At 36.1% G+C, this 21,235-nt stretch overlaps 1 protein-coding gene across 1 annotated transcript in view; it reads right to left on the bottom strand.

Moving 5' to 3' along the window:
* The window catches only part of LOC144350690 (uncharacterized), a 59,167-nt gene that overhangs the window by 22,600 nt on the left and 15,332 nt on the right, over positions 1-21,235 (bottom strand). The window contains exon 3 of the mRNA XM_085495405.1: positions 2,069-2,167. Within this exon, the coding sequence (XP_085351531.1) occupies positions 2,069-2,167 (99 nt within the window). The remainder of the gene's footprint in view (positions 1-2,068; positions 2,168-21,235) is intronic.

Here is a 21,235-nt window from a genome sequence, read left to right as displayed (position 1 = left end):
GTAAATAATGGCAAGGACGTGACTGTAAATACTAAGTTCTAGTACGAGAAAATTCAGAGTTCTCTTACTGAAAACAATTCAGAATTCCAGCTTGTGCAAGGCCTTCTACAAGTTGTTCACGCTGTTGGGAAACTTGCTGTACTGCACTGACCAACCATTTTGCATGAAGTGGTTTCATTGAACTTAGCCGTAGATCTAACGTTGATGTTGGATCATCAACAGAATTGCCCAATGCAGAGCATACAAGATCTCCGTACCATAACTGAAATTCTCACTTCATCACCCAATCCACCCTTAGTTGGCTTTACCAGTACAACTATACACAATTACCCATCCCTAGTAGGGCTCAGTGGCTCAACTTTACCCAATCCACCCTTAGTTGGCTATACTAGCACAACTTTACACAATTACCCATCCCCAGTAGGGCTCAGTGGCCCAAGTTTACACAACCCACTCTTAGTTGGCTTCATCAGCACAACTATACACAATTACCCATCCCTAGTAGGGCTCAGTGGCCCAACTTTACACAACCCACCCTTAGTTGGTTTTACCAGCACAACTATACACAATTACCCATCCCTAGTAAGGCTCAGTGGCTCAACTTTACACAACCCACCCTAAGTTGGATTTACCAGCACAACTTTACACAATTACCCATCCCTAGTAGGGCTCAGTGGCCCAACTTTACCCAATCCACCCTTAGTTGGCTATACTAGCACAACTTTACACAATTACCCATCCCCAGTAGGGCTCAGTGGCCCAAGTTTACACAACCCACTCTTAGTTGGCTTTACCAGCACAACTTTACACAATTACCCATCCCTAGTAGGGCTCAGTGGCCCAACTTTACACAACCCACCCTTAGTTGGCTTTACCAGCACAACTTTACACAATTACCCATCCCTAGTAGGGCTCAGTGGCCCAACTTTACACAACCCATTCTTAGTTGGCTTTACCAGCACAACTTTACACAATTACCCATCCCTAGTAGGGCTCAGTGGCTCAACTTTACACAACCCACCCTTAGTTGGCTTTACCAGCACAACTTTACACAATTACCCATCCCTAGTAGGGCTCAGTGGCTCAACTTTACACAACCCACCCTTAGTTGGCTTTACCAGCACAACTTTACACAATTACCCATCCCCAGTAGGGCTCAGTGGCCCAACTTCACACAACCCACCCTTAGTTGGATTTACCAGCACAACTTTACACAATTACCCATCCCTAGTAGGGCTCAGTGGCCCAACTTTACACAACCCATTCTTAGTTGGCTCAGAGACTCTTCTTTTAACAAGCCTTCCCAGTGGAGCTCACTTGCACAACTTCACAACCCATCCCAAGGTGGGCACACAGACCTAAATTTGCAAAACCCATCCCCAGTTGGGCACACTGTCCTAATTTTCCACCACAACCAACGCTTCAACATTATGGATACATATTACATCAGTATTACCATACTTTCTCCGGGTATAAGCCCACCTCTTATTTTTAGACATTTAATGAGTTGATGGCCAACCCAGTTATATGACCATGGGTGTTTTTTATCATTTGTTTTAATTTCATCAATTAGGCAAGGAAACCATGAGATCTATTGTTATTTTACGTGTTCACATAGATTTAATTTAGTGAATTTTACTTATCAGCGAAAATATTAAAATTAAAACCCAGAGAATAATTAATGCATTTAAAGAGTAGATCTAAAGATTAACAAAATCATGGTTATTGTAAATGGTTCTAAAACTATTCTCAAATCCCGAAGACGTGCAATAAAACTAAAGTCTGTATATAAAAAACTGTTTTAACAATTCACTAAAAATTATAGACCTTCTGGTTTTTATGTCTTAAACATATATAGACATTTGGAAAGTAGAGGGGTAACATTGTTACAACGTTAAATGGAAAAAATCTATCTTTTCTAGGGTTGTCCCCGGGTATGACCCACCCCTCCCTTTCCCCCATTTTACATGTTGAGACCCTTGGGCTTAAAATCAGGGAAGTATGGTATGTTATTAAAATGGAAAGAGATCAAGTACAATCATGAATTAGTCATAAATGTTAAACCTACTTTGTCTACTGCATGGACATCTATATTCTGGTCTAAGAGTAGCTTTATAACATCCACAGTGTTATTTGATGCTGCCAAGTGTAACGCATTACTCTCCCTCTGCAATATAAAAGAATAGTACACATATTAAGGTAGCAGGACTATTATTTGCATACTTGTTTTCATCTTCCAGTTGTGACTAAATGACTACAAATAGACCCAGGAAAGTATATATTTTTAGAATCGCCAGACTTCAAGCTTTTCACAAGTGTATTTTGCATGCCCGTATCTGCATTCTACGACGCGTTACTCAATCAAAGGTGAAAAATTACTTTTTCTGTAAAAAAAATAATTACGCATTTATGCTGGCGATAAGAAGTATTTTTTTCACTTTTCCTAGTTGTTCAATAGTCAGGTAATGTGAATGTGTCTGGTCAGTTTTATTCAAGCAACGCGTTTTAAAAAATAGTGTGCTGAATTTCAATTACTGTTTTAGTCGCATTGCCCCCAACTCAAACCACAACTCGTTGGTAAATAATCCATGAAATAGTTTGTCTGGACACATTCAAGTTCCTCTCACTGTCACCTTAAAGCTGTGAAAATTTGGTGTTAATTCGACGACAATAAGTATACGTTATTTTTTGTTAAAGACCTTGTATTTTGAAAAACATAAACTCCTAGAAAACGTCCATGAAGTAACAGCAAAGATTTTCAAGCTTGTTTATCGGCACAATCAATTTGTTTTCCCATCAAGGTCTGTTTTAACATGCGTAGGGACATCCAAATGTGTAAGGCTATTGGAAACCAAAAAAAATAAAGGAATGGGATAGCTATAATTGGATAAATTCGGCATATGAAAACATCAAAATCAATGATTTTTTTTCAGTAGCTGTGTGACCTTGTGTCTAACGCATTCATATGCAAATGACTAATCTGTGAAACAAACAGGGGCGGAGACAAACCACTCAAATGTTTGGAAACACTCATTGTGTGTCAGATAGCTACTGATAACACATCCTAACATTGCTTTGTCTTGAGTTTATCTTTGAAACTTATAGGCACACAGATTAAACCTGTGTTGCTGATTTTGGAAAACACTACTGAGGCTGCCTTGCTTCCCTTCAGAAAATCTACATTTTAATCAACTTACATGACATTCTATATTATGTTGACTTTATCACATGAAAGTTTATAGTGCATTTCACCAATTAATAAATAAATATGAAAATCGTAATTTTCAACACAAATAATAGTCTCGCTAGCTTAAATCAGTATAGTGAATAAAATGAAAAGAGACCATGTTGAAATGACCAATGCAGCATGCGAAATCCATTCCAACCAAAAATCAAAGAAAGCTTAGAAAGAACTACCATGTGCTGAAAGTATTGGAGACACATTAAAAATAATTTGAAATTACTTGTACTTGAGATATTGATGGGAAAGCTGAAAACTAATTATGCAAATCAGAAAATTAATATGAACAGATTTGAGTGTAAAACTAATGAGGTCTGCGCAATGTAACAGACCATCTATGTACTAAGTTTTATTGAAATATGATTAAAACCAAAAAATTATAAATTATGAGGCTAATTATGTAATTAATATGAACAGATTTTAACCCCAAACTAATCAGGTCTGTCTATTGTCCTACAGCATCCATGTAAACAGTTTTTACTGAAATGTGATGATTAATACTTGAGATATCAGGGAGAAAGTTGAAAATTGATTAAATAGGCAAATTAGTTGATTAATATGCATAAATATTTACTGAAAACTAATTGGGTCCCTGCATAGTTCTAGATTCATTGAAATGTGATGATTAGTACTTTAGATATCAGTGGAAAGGATGAAAATTAATTAATTAATTATGCAAAATAGGTAATTAATATGCACAATTATTTACCCTGAAACTAATCATGTCTTTGCATAGTCTTTGAGTATCTGTGTACCAAGTTTCATTGAAATCTAATGCTCACTACTTGAAATATCAAAAGCTGAAAATTAATTAGTTATGCATAATAGGTAATTAATATGTACTGATATTACCCTAAAAACTATCAGGTCTGTGCCGTGTCCTATGACAACTATGTACGAAGTTTCATTGAAATGTGATGATTAGTACTTGAGGTATTAGTGGAAAAAACAAAAATTGACTAATCGTTATGCAAATTAGGTAATTAATATGCACGGATTGTTACCAGAAACTAATAAAATATTCACATAGGTTCAGAGCATCTATGTACCAAGTTTCATCAAAATCCAATGAGTGGTTCTTTAGATATCAGTGGAACAGTCATGGAACAGCTAAATATGAGCTAATTATCAAATTTACCAAAACCTAATCAAATCTGCGCATTAGCCACGAGCATCTATGCACCAAGTTTCATCAAAAACCAATGTATGGTTCTTGAGATAGTAGTTGAACAGATGGACACACACACATACACACACACACACACACACACATATATATACATACAGGCAAACCATGGAACTGTATAGTTCCATGGGCAAACTAACTGCAAAGACTCCCACATGAGGAATGTAAGGGTGCATAAATACGCCAGTTGCGAGTGGTGAGTTGCGAGTCGCAAGTAGCAAAATGTGTCAGTTGCGAGCGCTCGAAAGTGGCAGTTGCTAGCGCTCGAAAATGGCAGTTGCTAGCGCTAAAAATAGCAGTTGCTAGTGGCGATTTGTATGTAGTTGCGAGTGCTAGCTACATCGGCATTGTGTGAAATAAAATTAAGTCCAATGTCCTAGCCACTTGTTTTCAAGTTACATGTGTTGAAATGTAGCGAAATTTTGAATGTCTACGAGGCTACACTGAGCCATGGACGTACTATTAAACGTAGCAGTTGCGAGCGAGTCAGGCCGCTAGATCAATCGGAACTATGTGAAATAATAAAAATAAGTCCTCGCCCCCGATGTCTTAGCGGCACATTTTCTTGTTGCGAGTGTTGACATGTATTGGTATTCTAAATCTCTATTCATTGAAATCGCCGATTTCTTACCCCAGACCATTCGTCCCGGTGTTATCGCTATACACCGGGACGAATGGTCTGGGGTACCGATTTCTAGACATCTCGACCCAAAACACTTCGTCCCAAATTGGTCATCTCGACACAGACACCCTGGACATCTCGACCCTTCGCATCGACGCGACCCTATCTGTGTTTCTTGTTATTGTTTTTTTTTTTTGTGTATGATTATTGACCATGGTTAATGTATTTCCAATTCATTAATTTGAGTCAAATAAAATTTACTATACTATATAACATTGAATGTTTAGTTTGATGATTGATAAATACACATACACAACTTGTCTTTTCCGGTGTTTCTTTTCCATAGCCATCATATTCAATATACGAAAATAGCACGTGTGTCTGTCCGTTTGAATGAGCGAAAGAGGCTGGTGAGACTGTGTCACAACGTGTTCTATATATTTCTAACGCCCGTGATCGGCGCCTTTGATTGCATTTATTTTGGGTTTTTTATTCGCGAAATATATCACTGGCAGCGATTGTTTTGACATGTATCACAACTGAATGTTCAAGCTGACTTTGTTTTGGCTATAGGTGTAGGTGGGTCGAGATGTCCAACGAAAAATGGGTCGAGATTTTTGGGGGTCGAGATGTCCAGTACCCGAAATCGCCGATAGCCCCGACATGCTATAAATCGATTGCCTTTATTCACGGTCAGGCGATTACATGGAAATTCTGAATTGCGTCTTCAAGTATAAAAGTGAGGGAATTGTATGTAATTCCTACTTGAACTGAGTCAATATGTTTCGTCTAAATCACGAGGTCGGTTGGGATGGAGGTGAAGCCAACTCCAGGTGTGAAATCCCGGTGTCTCCATTCATCGAGAATTGTGTGACACGCATCCGGTTGAACCATGGAGCTAAATGGTTAAACCAACAATGTAAGCGTTTTGGTAATTGTAAACTCGCAACAATCTTGAGACGACAAGAAAAAAAATAACTATAGCGAAGTCAGCAAACGGATGGAGTCTCACGAAGGTGTATAAAACACATCGTGAATATGTGTCCACGCACGGTCAATGTGAATGTCTTCACAGAATAGAGATAACAATCCCATGACCTGATCGCCAAGTCGTGGCGCCAGTGTCTATAGGACAGAAACAGACAATGAATAATAAATAAATGCGTCCCCACATGGGAGTCAACCAGTTTGCTCATTTCCCCCAGGCTGAGCCCTTACAGCTGACAGACACCAGAGATGACTGGATGGTGGGAGTTGGGGATTAAGTAATTGGCTGCAACAAATAAATGGTACAAGACGGTAGGCTGGTTAGCGATCCGCTCTGCTCAAAAAACAAGCAACATGTTTTTGGCTGTTTCCATGGTAGGACATGAACGTGAAGCTAACAGCTGTTTATAAGTACCGGTAAATGGGCCCCATATACGAAGTTCGCAAAAACCATTCAGTCTTTAGAAGTCACCTAGTTTATTACTAGGATGTATTCTGCTCTTACATTTATTATTTCCAACCGTTTTTCGATAGCATTTTCTAGAATGAAGGTAGCGTTTACAGTTCATTCAAAGTTCAAAGTTGCGTTGGGATTACATTGATACAGTGTAACAATGTTGGCGCCGGTGATCACTGACCAGTGCGCAACGTAGCCAAAATAAAAAGCATAATCATTTGAACACTGTTATTACAAAACTGGCACAAGGTAATAAATTTGGGGCGAAAGTATTCAAAAATAAGTTGCAATGGCAGTGGTGGACCAGGATTTTTTCCAATCAGTGACGATATGACCTAACTGTCAAGTATGAACAAGATCAGCCAAGCAAAAAAAATCAGAGGAGTTACCCCAACTTTCTCGTTAATGAAAATATACATAAACTAGCAGCCTGTCGGCTGAGATAGCTCCGCTGTTATCAATGCACATTGCAATTAAAGAACAGAAGATATCATTAGAAAATGAACAATATGTACATTTGTATAATATTAAAGCAATCAGACTTTTTATAACTTTTTATCAAAAACATTCATTAAAATTAGATAATTAAAGAACAAAATCATCACAAAATGAACAAATCTGAGAGAGGTCTACCTGTAGTACCTATGTAGTATATATAACATCAAAGCAATTAGACTTGCGGTTTTTAACCACTTTTTAATATCACTTTTTACCAAAAATGACAAAAATATTCATGAAAATTGAAGAATTAAAGATATCATCACGAAATGAACAAACCTGAGAGAGGACCACATGTGTAGTATCAAATGTAAAGTTGACGACGGCGACGGTGTCGACGGACAATCAGTAATACTATAAGCTCCGCTCGACATCATCGACAGCGGAGCTAAAACAAACAGTAAATTTTTGCCCACACTCAAGCTGAGTTGAATTGGCTACTAGTATGTCCGGCCGGTTTTAGCTCCGCTGTCGACTTTGTCGAGCGGAGCTTATCATATGAGTGATTGTATGTCGTCCGTGTCAATGTTTTACTTGTACGACTTTTTCTTGAAAACTATAAGCCTGAATGCTTTGATACTTGGTATATATGTACCTTGGGTAGACCTCTTATAGATTTGTTCATTTCATGATGATATCTTCAATTCTCTAATTTTGATGAATATTTTTGTCATTTTTGGTAAAAAGTGACATTTTCGACTTCTTGTTAAAAACCGCAAGTGCAATTGCTTTGATATTATATATATAGGTACTACATGTGGACCTTTTTCAGATTGTTAATTTCGTGGTGATATCTTTAATTATCTAATTTTAATGATTATTTTTGTCATTTTTGGTGAAAAGTGATATTTTTGAATTCTTGTTAAAAACAACAAGTCTACATATTGTTCATTTTATAATGATAACAGTGGAGCTATCTCAGCCGAGAGGCTGCTTGTTAATCATAGAATTGTAGGGTGAGATACATTTGTCACGAAGGTATTTAAAAATCAGTTTTTTGCCATGGAAACGATGGGCAAATATTTGTTTTCAGGTTTTTCAACCTAACTAGAGCGAAGGTGTGACTTTTCTGCCAAGTTTGAACCAAATCGGCCAAGCCAAAAAAATCACAGAAGAGTTAAAATGCCATTCCAACTGGTAAACAGTTACCCCAACTTTGGGGTTAAATTTCTCGGTAATGAAAAAAGATATCAAAAATTCAAATAGTAACTTTGTGCCCACACTCAAGCTGAGTAGAATGAGCTATGTCTGAGGTGTTTTATCCTAAATTTGTAGGAGGAGATACATTTGGCGCGATTTTTCCTAATAACTAGGTTGAAGGTGTGACCTGCCAAGTTTGAGTGAAATCGGCCAAGCCAAAAAAAATCACAGAAGTAATAATACGTGAAAACACTGGAAATCACACAAACTCACACACACACACACACACACACAAAGCCACAAAAGTGATTATAAGGACAATCCTAGCGGAGCGGATTGCAAATAACATTTTTTTGTGCAAATAATTTGTTAATTTATTTTGATATACTAGTAGTCTAAATACAGGTAGGCAAACTAAGTATTAGCTTAGAAAAACTCCTGTGTGCTTAGAGTAATAGAGGCATAATAATTTAATTCTAGATTAACCATTCAAACAAAACGCATGGTGACTAATATTGGTCTGCTATTTAAAATGCACAATAAAAAAAAACAATGGTCTACAAAATTGAAGTTTATAATAAATTTGGTTGTGTGATTTGCAGTCTAATTTATTCCAGAGCAGCTCTAAAAACAAGTTCGATTTAAATCTGATTTTTTAAAATTAGAAATTGGCTAATGAAAATTAGATTATCAATATACAAGGTTTTCAATTAAACTCATCACGTGTGTGTAGATTACACCAGAGTCTATGTACCAAGTTTCATTGAGATGTGAGGATTATGCATATTATACAAATTAGTATGCTCAAATTTCAATTCAAAACTAATCAGGTCTTTAGCATTGTCCCCAAGCATCTACAAGTCTTTGCGTTATCGATGGAAAATTGGTTGATTATTATAATTAGGCAATCAGTGTGAACAGATTTCAACACAAAACTAATCAGGTCTGTTCATTGTACCCAAGCATCTACAAGTCTTTTGCGTTATCGGTGGAAAATTGGTTGATTATTATAATTAGGCAATCAGTGTGAACAGATTTCAACACAAAACTAATCAGGTCTTTACATTGTACCCAAGCATCTACAAGACTTTTGCGATATCGGTGGGAAATAGGTTGATTATTATAATTAGGCAATTAGTGTGAACAGATTTCAACACAAAACTAATCAGGTCTGTGCATTGTCACCAAGCATCTACAAGTCTTTAGCGTTATCGGTCGAAAATTGGTTGATTATTATAATTAGGCAATCAGTGTGAACAGATTTCAACACAAAACTAATCAGGTCTTTACATTGTACCCAAGCATCTACAAGACTTTTGCGATATCGGTGGGAAATAGGTTGATTATTATAATTAGGCAATTAGTGTGAACAGATTTCAACACAAAACTAATCAGGTCTGTGCATTGTCACCAAGCATCTACAAGTCATTTGCGATATCGGTGGAAAATTGGTTGATTAATATAATTAGGCAATCAGTGTGAACAGATTTCAACACAAAACTAATCAGGTCTTTACATTGTCCCCAAGCATCTACAAGTCTTTGCGTTATCGGTGGAAAATAGGTTGATTATTATAATTAGGCAATCAGTGTGAACAGATTTCAACACAAAACTAATCAGGTCTGTGCATTGTCACCAAGCATCTACAAGTCATTTGCGATATCGGTGGAAAATTGGTTGATTAATATAATTAGGCAATCAGTGTGAACAGATTTAAACACAAAACTAATCAGGTCTTTACATTGTACCCAAGCATCTACAAGTCATTTGCGATATCGGTGGAAAATTGGTTGATTATTATAATTAGGCAATCAGTGTGAACAGATTTAAACACAAAACTAATCAGGTCTGTGCATTGTCCCCAAGCATCTACAAGTCTTTTGCGTTATCGGTGGAAAATTGGTTGATTAATATAATTAGGCAATCAGTGTGAACAGATTTCAACACAAAACTAATCAGGTCTTTACATTGTCACCAGGCATCAATGTTCCAAGTTTCATTGGAATGTGATGATTTGTTTTTGAGATATCAGATGAAAAGCTACAAAAATACCAACAATGTAATATTACTCAGAACTCAGTAAATTTAACCCAAACTAATCAGGTTGTCACATTGTCAAAATACAATGATTAGAACACATATCAATAGACAAGCATCTTAACAGCCAAAATAGCTCATCTGTCTTTCTAAAGAGCCTCTTCAAAACAAAGTTGATAATGTTCTGTATGATGAGATTTTAAGTATTTGCCATGGTTAATTATTAGTGCTCCCAAAGTTTATTTGGTTGTTGCCATTGAAATTACAAGTACCCTATGTGCTGATTGAGCTAATAGTTTTCAAGATGAATGTATTCAATTTTGACCCAATCATATTACACCAGTACTCCATTCACCCAGACTGCACATACTACCATGTCATTTAGACAGGGATCACAACCATTCCTACGAGTACTCCATTCACCCAGACTGCACATACTACCATGTCATTTAGACAGGGACCACAACCATTCCTACTAGTACTCCATTCACCCAGGCTGCACATACTACCATGTCATTTAGACAGGGACCACAACCATTCCTACTAGTACTCCATTCACCCAGGCTGCACATACTACCATGTCATTTAGACAGGGAACACAACCATTCCTACTAGTACTCCATTCACCCAGACTGCACATACTACCATGTCATTTAGACAGGGACCACAACCATCACTACTAGTACTCCATTCACCCAGGCTGCACATACTACCATGTCATTTAGACAGGGACCACAACCATCACTACTAGTACTCCATTCACCCAGGCTGCACATACTACCATGTCATTTAGACAGGGACCACAACCATCACTACTAGTACTCCATTCACCCAGACTGCATATACTACCATGTCATTTAGACAGGGATCACAACCATTCCTACGAGTACTCCATTCACCCAGACTGCACATACTACCATGTCATTTAGACAGGGACCACAACCATTCCTACTAGTACTCCATTCACCCAGGCTGCACATACTACCATGTCATTTAGACAGGGACCACAACCATTCCTACTAGTACTCCATTCACCCAGACTGCATATACTACCATGTCATTTAGACAGGGACCACAACCATTCCTACTAGTACTCCATTCACCCAGACTGCACATACTAACATGTCATTTAGACAGGGACCACAACCATTCCTACTAGTACTCCATTCACCCAGACTGCACATACTAACATGTCATTTAGACAGGGACCACAACCATTCCTACTCATACTCCATTCACCCAGGCTGCAAATACTACCATGTCATTTAGACAGAGACCACAACCATTCCTACCAGTACTCCATTCACCCAGGCTGCATATACTACCATGTCATTTAGACAGGGATCACAACCATTCCTACCAGTACTCCATTCACTCAGACTGCACATACTACCATGTCATTTAGACAGGGACCACAACCATTCCTACCAGTACTCCATTCACCCAGGCTGCACATACTACCATGTCATTTAGACAGAGACCACAACCATTCCTACCAGTACTCCATTCACCCAGGCTGCACATACTACCATGTCATTTAGACAGGGATCACAACCATTCCTACTCGTACTCCATTCACCCAGGCTGCAAATACTACCATGTCATTTAGACAGAGACCACAACCATTCCTACCAGTACTCCATTCACCCAGGCTGCATATACTACCATGTCATTTAGACAGGGATCACAACCATTCCTACCAGTACTCCATTCACTCAGACTGCACATACTACCATGTCATTTAGACAGGGACCACAACCATTCCTACCAGTACTCCATTCACCCAGGCTGCACATACTACCATGTCATTTAGACAGGGACCACAACCATTCCTACCAGTACTCCATTCACCCAGGCTGCACATACTACCATGTCATTTAGACAGGGACCACAACCATTCCTACCAGTACTCCATTCACCCAGGCTGCACATACTACCATGTCATTTAGACAGGGACCACAACCATTCCTACCAGTACTCCATTCACCCAGGCTGCACATACTACCATGTCATTTAGACAGGGAACACAACCATTCCGACTAGTACTCCATTCACTCAGACTGCACATACTACCATGTCATTTAGACAGGGACCACAACCATCACTACTAGTACTCCATTCACCCAGGCTGCACATACTACCATGTCATTTAGACAGGGACCACAACCATTCCAACTAGTACTCCATTCACCCAGGCTGCACATACTACCATGTCATTTAGACAGGGACCACAACCATTCCTACCAGTACTCCATTCACCCAGGCTGCACATACTACCATGTCATTTAGACAGGGACCACAAGCATTCCTACCAGTACTCCATTCACCCAGGCTGCACATACTACCATGTCATTTAGACAGGGACCACAGCCATTCCTACTAGTACTCCATTCACCCAGGCTTCACATACTACCATGTCATTTAGACAGGGACCACAACCATCACTACTAGTACTCCATTCACCCAGGCTGCACATACTACCATGTCATTTAGACAGGGACCACAACCATCACTACTAGTACTCCATTCACCCAGGCTGCACATACTACCATGTCATTTAGACAGGGCCCACAACCATTCCTACTAGTACTCCATTCACCCAGGCTGCACATACTACCATGTCATTTAGACAGGGACTACAACCATTCCTACTAGTACTCCATTCACCCAGACTGCACATACTACCATGTCATTTAGACAGGGACCACAACCATTCCTACTAGTACTCCATTCACCCAGGCTGCACATACTACCATGTCATTTAGACAGGGACCACAACCATTCCTACTAGTACTCCATTCACCCAGGCTGCACATACTACCATGTCATTTAGACAGGGACCACAACCATCACTACTAGTACTCCATTCACCCAGGCTGCACATACTACCATGTCATTTAGACAGGGACCACAACCATCACTACTAGTACTCCATTCACCCAGACTGCACATACTACCATGTCATTTAGACAGGGACCACAACCATTCCTACTAGTACTCCATTCACCCAGGCTGCACATACTACCATGTCATTTAGACAGGGACCACAACCATCACTACTAGTACTCCATTCACCCAGACTGCATATACTACCATGTCATTTATACAGGGACCACAACCATTCCTACCAGTACTCCATTCACCCAGGCTGCACATACTACCATGTCATTTAGACAGGGACCACAACCATTCCTACTAGTACTCCATTCACCCAGGCTGCATATACTACCATGTCATTTAGACAGGGACCACAACCATTCCTACTAGTACTCCATTCACCCAGGCCGCACATACTACCATGTCATTTAGACAGGGACCACAACCATCACTACTAGTACTCCATTCACCCAGGCTGCACATACTACCATGTCATTTAGACAGGGACCACAATCATCACTACTAGTACTCCATTCACCCAGGCTGCACATACTACCATGTCATTTAGACAGGGATCACAATCATTCCTACTCGTACTCCATTCACCCAGGCTGCAAATACTACCATGTCATTTAGACAGGGACCACAACCATTCCTACCAGTACTCCATTCACCCAGGCTGCACATACTACCATGTCATTTAGACAGGGACCACAACCATTCCTACTAGTACTCCATTCACCCAGGCTTCACATACTACCATGTCATTTAGACAGGGACCACAACCATCACTACTAGTACTCCATTCACCCAGGTTGCACATACTACCATGTCATTTAGACAGGGACCACAACCATCACTACTAGTACTCCATTCACCCAGGCTGCACATACTACCATGTCATTTAGACAGGGACCACAACCATTCCTACTAGTACTCCATTCACCCAGGCTGCACATACTACCATGTCATTTAGACAGGGACTACAACCATTCCTACTAGTACTCCATTCACCCAGACTGCACATACTACCATGTCATTTAGACAGGGACCACAACCATTCCTACTAGTACTCCATTCACCCAGGCTGCACATACTACCATGTCATTTAGACAGGGACCACAACCATTCCTACTAGTACTCCATTCACCCAGGCTGCACATACTACCATGTCATTTAGACAGGGACCACAACCATCACTACTAGTACTCCATTCACCCAGGCTGCACATACTACCATGTCATTTAGACAGGGACCACAACCATCACTACTAGTACTCCATTCACCCAGACTGCACATACTACCATGTCATTTAGACAGGGACCACAACCATTCCTACTAGTACTCCATTCACCCAGGCTGCACATACTACCATGTCATTTAGACAGGGACCACAACCATCACTACTAGTACTCCATTCACCCAGACTGCATATACTACCATGTCATTTATACAGGGACCACAACCATTCCTATCAGTACTCCATTCACCCAGGCTGCACATACTACCATGTAATTTAGACAGGGACCACAACCATTCCTACTAGTACTCCATTCACCCAGGCTGCATATACTACCATGTCATTTAGACAGGGACCACAACCATTCCTACTAGTACTCCATTCACCCAGGCTGCACATACTACCATGTCATTTAGACAGGGACCACAACCATCACTACTAGTACTCCATTCACCCAGGCTGCACATACTACCATGTCATTTAGACAGGGACCACAACCATCACTACTAGTACTCCATTCACCCAGGCTGCACATACTACCATGTCATTTAGACAGGGATCACAACCATTCTTACCAGTACTCCATTCACCCAGGCTGCACATACTACCATGTCATTTAGACAGGGACCACAACCATTCCTACTAGTACTCCATTCACCCAGACTGCATATACTACCATGTCATTTAGACAGGGGTCACAACCATTCCTACCAGTACTCCATTCACCCAGGCTGCACAAACTACCATGTCATTTAGACAGGGACCACAACCATTCCCACTAGTACTCCATTCACCCAGGCTGCACATACTACCATGTCATTTAGACAGGGACCACAACCATTCCTACTTTTAACCCTTTGAATACCAAAGTCAATTCCAAAATTCAATACAAGTGTACAACAATAATTAATGTGTGATACAAACTTTTAACCCTTTGAATACCAAAGTCAATTCCTAGATTCAATACAAGTGTGGAACAATAATTAATGTGTGATACAAACTTTTAACCCTTTGAATACCAAAGTCAATTCCTAAATTCAATACAAGTGTACAACAATAATTAATGTGTGATACAAACTTTTAACCCTTTGAATACCAAAGTCAATTCCTAAATTCAATACAAGTGTACAACAATAATTAATGTGTGATACAAACTTTTAACCCTTTGAATACCAAAGTCAATACCTAAATTCAATACAAGTGTACAACAATAATTAATGTGTGATACAAACTTTTAACCCTTTGAATACCAAAGTCAATTCCTAAATTCAATACAAGTGTACAACAATAATTAATGTGTGATACAAACTTTTAACCCTTTGAATACCAAAGTCAATTCCTAGATTCAATACAAGTGTGGAACAATAATTAATGTGTGATACAAACTTTTAACCCTTTGAATACCAAAGTCAATTCCTAAATTCAATACAAGTGTACAACAATAATTAATGTGTGATACAAACTTTTAACCCTTTGAATACCAAAGTCAATTCCTAAATTCAATACAAGTGTACAACAATAATTAATGTGTGATACAAACTTTTAACCCTTTGAATACCAAAGTCAATACCTAAATTCAATACAAGTGTACAACAATAATTAATGTGTGATACAAACTTTTAACCCTTTGAATACCAAAGTCAATTCCTAAATTCAATACAAGTGTACAACAATAATTAATGTGTGATACAAACTTTTAACCCTTTGAATACCAAAGTCAATTCCTATATTCAATACAAGTGTACAACAACAATTAATATGTGATACAAACTTTTAACCCTTTGAATACCAAAGTCAATTCCTAAATTCAATACAAGTGTACAACAATAATTAATGTGTGATACAAACTTTTAACCCTTTGAATACCAAAGTCAATTCCTAGATTCAATACAAGTGTGGAACAATAATTAATGTGTGATACAAACTTTTAACCCTTTGAATACCAAAGTCAATTCCTAAATTCAATACAAGTGTACAACAATAATTAATGTGTGATACAAACTTTTAACCCTTTGAATACCAAAGTCAATTCCTAAATTCAATACAAGTGTACAACAATAATTAATATGTGATCGAACTTTTAACCCTTTGAATACCAAAGTCAATTCCTAAATTCAATACAAGTGTAGAACAATAATTAATGTGTGATACAAACTTTTAACCTTTGGAATACCAAAGTCAATTCCTAAATTCAATACAAATGTGGCACAATAATTAATGTGATATACAAACTTTTAACCCTTTGAATACCAAAGTCAATTCCTAACTTCAATACAAGTGTACAACAATAATTAATGTGTGATACAAACTTTTAACCCTTTGAATACCAAAGTCAATTCCTAAATTCAATACATGTGTAGAACAATAATTAATGTGTGATACAAACTTTTAACCCTTTGAATACCAAAGTCAATTCCTAAATTCAATACAAGTGTACAACAATAATTAATGTGTGATAAAAACACAACAATAAATTAATATGTGATACAAACTTTTAACCTTTTGAATACCAAAGTCAATTCCTAAATTCAATACAAGTGTACAACAATAATTAATGTGTGATACAAACTTTTAACCTTTTGAATACCAAAGTCAATTCCTAAATTCAATACAAGTGTAGAACAATAATTAATGTGTGATACAAACTTTTAACCTTTGGAATACCAAAGTGTATTCCTATATTCAATACAAATGTGGCACAATAATTAATGTGTGATACAAACTTTTAACCTTTTGAATACCAAAGTCAATTCCTAAATTCAATACAAGTGTAGAACAATAATTAATGTGTGATACAAACTTAATTCCTAAATTCAATACAAGTGTAGAACAATAATTAATGTGTGATACAAACTTTTTACCCTTTGAAAACCAAAGTCAATTCCTAAATTCAATACAAGTGTAGAACAATAATTAATGTGTGATACAAACTTTTAACCCTTTGAATACCAAAGTCAATTCCTAAATTCAATACAAGTGTGGAACAATAATTAATGTGTGATACAAACTTTTAACCCTTTGAATACCAAAGTCAATTCCTAAATTCAATACAAGTGTAGAACAATAATTAATGTGTGATACAAACTTTTAACCCTTTGAATACCAAAGTCAATTCCTAAATTCAATACAAGTGTGGAACAATAATTAATGTGTGATACAAACTTTTAACCCTTTGAATACCAAAGTCAATTCCTAAATTCAATACAAGTGTGGAACAATAATTAATGTGTGATACAAACTTTTAACTCTTTGAATACCAAAGTCAATTCCTAAATACAATACAAATGTACAACAATAATTAATGTGTGATACAAACTTTTAACCCTTTGAATACCAAAGTCAATTCCTAAATTCAATACAAGTGTGGAACAATAATTAATGTGTGATACAAACTTTTAACCCTTTGAATACCAAAGTCAATTCCTAAATTCAATACAAGTGTGGAACAATAATTAATGTGTGATACAAACTTTTAACTCTTTGAATACCAAAGTCAATTCCTAAATACAATACAAATGTACAACAATAATTAATGTGTGATACAAACTTTTAACCCTTTGAATACCAAAGTCAATTCCTAAATTCAATACAAGTGTGGAACAATAATTAATGTGTGATACAAACTTTTAACCCTTTGAATACCAAAGTCAATTCCTAAATTCAATACAAGTGTGGAACAATAATTAATGTGTGATACAAACTTTTAACTCTTTGAATACCAAAGTCAATTCCTAAATACAATACAAATGTACAACAATAATTAATGTGTGATACAAACTTTTAACCTTTTGAATACCAAAGTCAATTCCTGAATACAATACAAGTGTACAACAATAATTAATGTGTGATACAAACTTTTAACCCTTTGAATACCAAAGTCAATTCCTAAATTCAATACAAATGTACAACAATAATTAATGTGTGATACAAACTTTTAACTCTTTGAATACCAAAGTCAATTCCTAAATACAATACAAATGTACAACACTAATTAATGTGTGATACAAACTTTTAACCTTTTGAATACCAAAGTCAATTCCTAAATTCAATACAAGTGTACAACAATAATTAATGTGTGATACAAACTTTTAACCCTTTGAATACAAGTGTACAACAATAATTAATGTGTGATACAAACTTTTAACCCTTTGAATACCAAAGTCAATTCCTAAATTCAATACAAGTGTACAACAATAATTAATGTGTGATACAAACTTTTAACCCTTTGAATACCAAACTCAATTCCTAAATTCAATACATGTGTAGAACAATAATTAATGTGTGATACAAACTTTTAACCCTTTGAATACCAAAGTCAATTCCTAAATTCAATACAAGTGTGGAACAATAATTAATGTTTGATACAAACTTTTAACCTTTTGAATACCAAAGTCAATTCCTAAATTCAATACAAGTGTACAACAATAATTAATGTGTGGTACAAACACAACAATAAATTAATATGTGATACAAACTTTTAACCTTTTGAATATCAAAGTCAATTCCTAAATTCAATACAAGTGTACAACAATAATTAATGTGTGATACAAACTTTTAACCCTTTGAATACCAAAGTCAATTCCTAAATTCAATACAAGTGTAGAACAATAATTAATGTGTGATACAAACTTTTAACCTTTGGAATACCAAAGTCAATTCCTATATTCAATACAAATGTGGCACAAAAATTAATGTGTGATACAAACTTTTAACCCTTTGAATACCAAAGTCAATTCCTAAATTCAATACAAGTGTACAACAATAATTAATGTGTGATACAAACTTTTAACCCTTTGAATACCAAAGTCAATTACTAGATTCAATACAAGTGTGGAACAATAATTAATGTGTGATACAAACTTTTAACCCTTTGAATACCAAAGTCAATTCCTAAATTCAATACAAGTGTACAACAATAATTAATGTGTGATACAAAGTTTTAACCCTTTGAATACCAAAGTCAATTCCTAAATTCAATACAAGTGTACAACAATAATTAATGTGTGATACAAACTTTTAACCCTTTGAATACCAAAGTCAATACCTAAATTCAATACAAGTGTACAACAATAATTAATGTGTGATACAAACTTTTAACCCTTTGAATACCAAAGTCAATTCCTAAATTCAATACAAGTGTACAACAATAATTAATGTGTGATACAAACTTTTAACCCTTTGAATACCAAAGTCAATTCCTATATTCAATACAAGTGTACAACAATAATTAATATGTGATCGAACTTTTAACCCTTTGAATACCAAAGTCAATTCCTAAATTCAATACAAGTGTAGAACAATAATTAATGTGTGATACAAACTTTTAACCCTTTGAATACCAAAGTCAATTCCTAAATTCAATACAAGTGTACAACAATAATTAATATGTGATCGAACTTTTAACCCTTTGAATACCAAAGTCAATTCCTAAATTCAATACAAGTGTAGAACAATAATTAATGTGTGATACAAACTTTTAACCCTTTGAATACCAAAGTCAATTCCTAAGTTCAATACAAGTGTGGAACAATAATTAATGTGTGATACAAACTTTTTACCCTTTGAATACCAAAGTCAATTCCTAAATTCAATACAAGTGTGGAACAATAATTAATGTGTGATACAAACTTTTAACCCTTTGATACCAAAGTCAATTCCTAAATTCAATACATTAATGTGTGATACAAACTTTTAACCCTTTGAATACCAAAGTCAATTCCTAAATTCAATACAAGTGTAGAACAATAATTAATATGTGATCGAAGTTTTAACCCTTTGAATACCAAAGTCAATTCCTAAATTCAATACAAGTGTACAACAATAATTAATATGTGATTGAACTTTTAACCCTTTGAATACCAAAGTCAATTCCTAAATTCAATACAAGTGTAGAACAATAATTAATGTGTGATACAAACTTTTAACCCTTTGAATACCAAAGTCAATTCCTAAATTCAATACAAGTGTACAACAATAATTAATATGTGATACAAACTTTTAACCCTTTGAATACCAAAGTCAATTCCTAAATTCAATACAAGTGTACAACAATAATTAATGTGTGATACAAACTTATAACCCTTTGAATACCAAAGTCAATTCCTAAATTCAATACAAGTGTACAACAATAATTAATATGTGATACAAACTTTTAACCCTTTGAATACCAAAGTCAATTCCTAAATTCAATACAAGTGTACAACAATAATTAATGTGTGATACAAACTTATAACCCTTTGAATACCAAAGTCAATTCCTAAATTCAATACAAGTGTACAACAATAATTAATATGTGATCGAACTTTTAACCCTTTGAATACCAAAGTCAATTCCTAAATTCAATACAAGTGTAGAACAATAATTAATGTGTGATACAAACTTTTAACCCTTTGAATACCAAAGTCAATTCCTAAATTCAATACAAGTGTACAACAATAATTAATGTGTGATACAAACTTTTAACCCTTTGAATACCAAAGTCAATTCCTAAATTCAATACAAGTGTAGAACAATAATTAATGTGTGATACAAACTTTTAACCCTTTGAATACCAAAGTCAATTCCTAAATTCAATACAAGTGTGGAACAATAATTAATGTGTGATACAAACTTTCAACCCTTTGAATACCAAAGTCAATTCCTAAATTCAATACAAGTGTACAACAATAATTAATGTGTGATACAAACTTTTAACCTTTTGAATACCAAAGTCAATTCCTAAATTCAATACAAGTGTACAACAATAATTAATGTGTGATACAAACTTAATTCCTAAATTCAATACAAGTGTAGAACAATAATTAATGTGTGATACAAACTTTTTACCCTTTGAAAACCAAAGTCAATTCCTAAATTCAATACAAGTGTACAACAATAATTAATGTGTGATACAAACTTAATTCCTAAATTCAATACAAGTGTACAACAATAATTAATGTGTGATACAAACT

The sequence above is a fragment of the Saccoglossus kowalevskii genome, chromosome 21, assembly GCF_978046115.1.
Source record: "Saccoglossus kowalevskii chromosome 21, keSacKowa6.1, whole genome shotgun sequence".
NCBI lineage: Eukaryota > Metazoa > Hemichordata > Enteropneusta > Harrimaniidae > Saccoglossus > Saccoglossus kowalevskii.
The sequence above is the reverse complement of the archived record's forward strand: the minus strand, read 5'-3'. Positions and strand labels throughout refer to the sequence as shown.